At 45.0% G+C, this 4174-nt stretch overlaps 1 protein-coding gene across 2 annotated transcripts in view; it reads left to right on the top strand.

The window, feature by feature from the left end:
- The first annotated feature begins 1058 nt into the window (after positions 1–1058).
- rhbdl3 (rhomboid, veinlet-like 3 (Drosophila)) overlaps positions 1059–4174 on the top strand; it is a 35611-nt gene continuing 32495 nt past the window's right edge. Inside the window, exons 1-3 of one of the 2 annotated variants that reach the window (XM_072683307.1) lie at positions 1059–1187; positions 1373–1844; positions 3499–3522. In XM_072683307.1, coding sequence (XP_072539408.1) covers positions 1734–1844; positions 3499–3522 — 135 coding nt within the window. In that variant the 5' untranslated portion in view covers positions 1059–1187; positions 1373–1733. The remainder of the gene's footprint in view (positions 1188–1372; positions 1845–3498; positions 3523–4174) is intronic. The other variant, XM_072683308.1, reaches the window with a different exon arrangement.

Raw genomic sequence — 4174 nt, forward strand, 5'->3', positions numbered from 1 at the left:
CATCCAACATCTCCTGGTTAAACATTTTGAAGAAACGCTGGAGGAGCAAGTGTCCACAAACATTTGGCCACATTCTAAGTGTAGCACATTTTGCCATCTCTGAAACATCTTGATTTCTGATGATGTCACTGTGCACCAATTAAATCAATTAACCAATTAAATCACGTTTCAGCTTCCCCCTCCAACCTCTCCCACATCACCTGATACACCATAGCAACAACCTGGAACAACCACCATAGCAACTGCCTAGCAAATACCTAGCAACACTAAGGAACATCATAGCAACCATCTGGGATATTTTAGCAACCACCTAACAACCCCATAGAAACCACCTAGCAACAACATTGCAACCACATTTAAATACCATAGTAAACACCTTAGCAAGCATCTAGCAACCACCTAGCAGCAACATTGCAACCTCCGTGAAACACCATGGTAACACCATAGCAACCAAAAAGCAACTCTTTAGCAACAATCTAGCAGCACCATAGCAACCACCTGGAATACCATAGCAACTGCCTAGCAACCACCTAGCAACACCGTACCAATCATCTAGCAACCACCTAGCAGCAACATTGCAACCACTTTGAAACACCATAGTAACACCCTGGCTACCACTAAGCAACCCCATCTGGCAGCACCATAGCAACCATCTGGAAAACCACAGTAACTGCCTGGCAACCACCTACCAACACCATAGCAAGAATCTAACAACACAAGCACCATAGCAGCCTCCTAAAACACCATAGTAACCACCAAGCAATTTCCTAGCAGCGGCAGCATGTCTTGGCTGACTGGCGGCATCTGGGGTCAGTGATCAATAATTCTGATCAGACATTAAGGGTTAAAGGCAGCAGCTCTGTGATCTGGAGGATCTGTGAGATGAAGGGTTGGAGGCGTTTAGGCTGGAGGTCAGGAGCTCACAGTTTGGCACGGTGGGCGAGGCCAAGTGTGAGTGGGCGTGGCATTGTTCGCAAAGGGGGCGTGTCATCCTGAACAGCTTTCTCAGGGAGATACAGAGGGGTAGAGAGAGAGAGAGAGAGAGAGAGGGAGGGAGGGAGAGCTGCTGGGTGGCGGTGCGCTGAGGACTGTGCTGGTGGGATTTGGGATGCAGCCCGCTCCGGTGGAGAGGGTGTTCGGGCAGTGAGGAGCTGCGGAGGCGGACAGAGCTGGACAGCAGCAGTGAGGTACAGTGACGCACCACTAAATCCCAGCAGTTTAGGAAACAGCCGGAGCTGCACTGATGCTCACTTTCACTGCACGAGCCTTCCAGCGTGTGTTTACATGTTTGTTTGTTTGTTTATTCATGGGCTACTTCACGGCGCTCGTGACAGGGTGTTTGAGGATGTCGCGTTTGCTTGCTTCATTGCAGGAGTGTCGTCACAGCCAAGCTCCTCGCGCCTGCTGCTGGTTTTAGCCCCCAACTTCAGCCCACCCAACTCCCGCCTCGCGCCTTACTGATGGTGACATATTGAAATGTTGGCGCGGAGCTGTTCGTGTGAGCAGCCTCCCGAGACGTCACCGCCGTCCTCGTCAGCATGGGTGCCAACACTTCTGCGTGAAACCGGGACCGAGCAGCACCGCGCATGAGCCTGCTGCAGCCTGTTGGAGCGCGAGGACACCGAGCAGCTGGAGCTGGGGGCATGGCCACCGCGCGCCACTGTCTGCGGGAAGCGCGTTGGATGCCATAAGCAGGAGGAGAGAGGGGCAGGAAAGTGGGGGGGCTCGTGAGGATGCCCACCGGGGCGAACGTGCACTCGTCTCCGGCGGTGGCAGCCAACGCAGAGGGGGAGGAGATCGAGGTGCTGGAGAGCACGGACGTTCTCCCGGAAGCTCCTGAAGATGTGAGTAGAACCAGAAGTCAGTTCACCTGAATGTGCAGCAGCTGACTAACACACTGACCTGCCTGAGCTCATTAAAGGGCCCATACCCTACTGAAGGGCCCATACCCTACTGAAGGGCCCATTTCCCCATCCCTCATTTCCCCACCTATGCTGGTAGTGTGGGTTCATATACCAAAATATCATAATTCATATTTGCATGACCATTCCTCTAATCATTCTTTTAAAGGGCCTGTAGCTCAAATCACATCAAAGGGTCCGTATCCAACATTTTATTTGTTATGATCCGATTATGACTGTAGAGTGGGTTTATACACCAACAAATAATTTTTACCAAGCTCAATTTATCAAGACAGCATTCATGAATGGACCATATCTCACATTTCATTAAAGGGTCCATATCCAACATTTCTGTCATTTTAAGAAACAAAGAAAAAAAATCCAAATCTCATAAATAAACCCAAATTTTATATTCCATTAAAGGGTCCATACCCAACATTTTTGGTACACAACCATTTTCAAGCTAATTTTATAAAACATTAAAAAAGCATTTGGTAAAGGACCAAAATCACATCTCATTAAAGGGTCCATATCCAACATTTCTGGTCCTTTTATTTTACACAACCATTTCCAAGCTCATTTTAATAAACATTTTAAAAAATGTAAATCTCATTAAAAAAACAAATTTTTATATTCCATTAAAGGGTCCATATCCAACATTTTTGTTCCTTTAATTGTACTTTTTAAATGTATTTTAATTTTCAAGCTAATTGTGTAAAACATATAAAAAAAACATTTGGTAAAGGACCCAAATCACATATTTCATTAAAGAGCCCATATCCAATATCCATTTCTGGTCCTTTAATTTCTATCCACTTATGACCATAGTGCCAGTATCAAAAATGTCATAATTATACACAACCATTTCAAAGTGTGTTTTTTTCTGAGGTTCACTTTTGTACGCTTAATGCACCAAAAACATTATTATTATCATCATTATTCTCATTATAAATATTTTTTTTTTATAAGAGACCATATCTCATGTTCTACATTTTTTGTCGTTTTCCACCTGGGCCCCCTTATGATTATTCTTTGGCTTAATGCATGATATTTCATATTTATACAGCCGTTTCCAAGCTCATTTTATAAAGGCAACGATTATTTAAAGGATCCATATCTGAAATCCCATTACAAGCTGGTTTGATTTTGCCCTATACGGTTCACCTATGACATGAGTTTAATTTGACAAACCTCTCCTCACCAGGAGAGTGTAAACCTGTAGGGCCAGTGTCTAATTCCTAATTAAAGGCCCCGTCTCTGTTTATTTATTCATTTATTAATTTAACTGAAACAGTGATTTACAAACTACATCTAATATCATATATCCATTATATAGGCCTATATAAGAATCTCCATGATAGTGCTGGCCACTTTATTAGAAACCCCTACCCTTGTTCCATATGGCCCACCCCTACTACCCCTACTAGCTTCTAGTTTCCATTCAATGGTCACTTTATTAGAAACACCTACCTTGTGCTTCCATTCACTGGCCACTTTATTAGAAACACTAACCTTACACATTTCTTCTGCTCTCTCTCTCTCTCTCTCTCTCTCTCTCTCTCTCTCTCTCTCTCTCATGGCTCATGCCCTCGTGCAGCAGTGGAAGTCTCTGTTTGATAAGGTAGGTTCTCTCTCTGCTGAGTGACCGGTGTTGTGTTTGTGTTCTAACCAGCTTTAACCGGGGTGTCAGTGGTCTTCAGAACCCTGAAGGATCTGGATGGATTGCTGATGGTTGTTGGGTTTGTTGGGTTCTGTCTGTGGGTTCTTGGTGGGTTGATAAAAAAGTGTGTGGTCCGATGCTGGTGGTGACCCTGAAAGAGACCTACACAAACACAGTCAGAACGCCACACAGTACCAGTGGCAGTGGTGTGTGTGTGTGTGTGTGTGTGTGTGTTTAAGTGGCCTCATCAGCATGGGACAGACAAAAAACCTGCACCTGCCTAACACTCTCTCATACATACACACACACACACACACACACACACATGCACACACACACACACTGAGGTAGGAGGAGAATAAATGGGACTGATATGGGATGGATGTTGGTATTATTATTATTTTATGTAGGAACTGTGTGTGAGAGAGTGTGTGTGAGTGTGTGTGAGAGAGTGTGTGTGAGAGTGTGTGTGAGAGTGTGTGTGAGAGTGTGTGTGAGTGTGTGTGTGTGTGTGAGTGTGTGTGTGTGTGTGTGTGTGAGTGTGTGTGCATGTTGTATTAGCTGGGCCTCTTTATCTCCTCACACTATTCAGACAGCATCACTTTGGTTCTTC

Source organism: Salminus brasiliensis, chromosome 7, assembly GCF_030463535.1.
Source record: "Salminus brasiliensis chromosome 7, fSalBra1.hap2, whole genome shotgun sequence".
NCBI classification, from domain to species: Eukaryota; Metazoa; Chordata; class Actinopteri; order Characiformes; family Bryconidae; genus Salminus; species Salminus brasiliensis.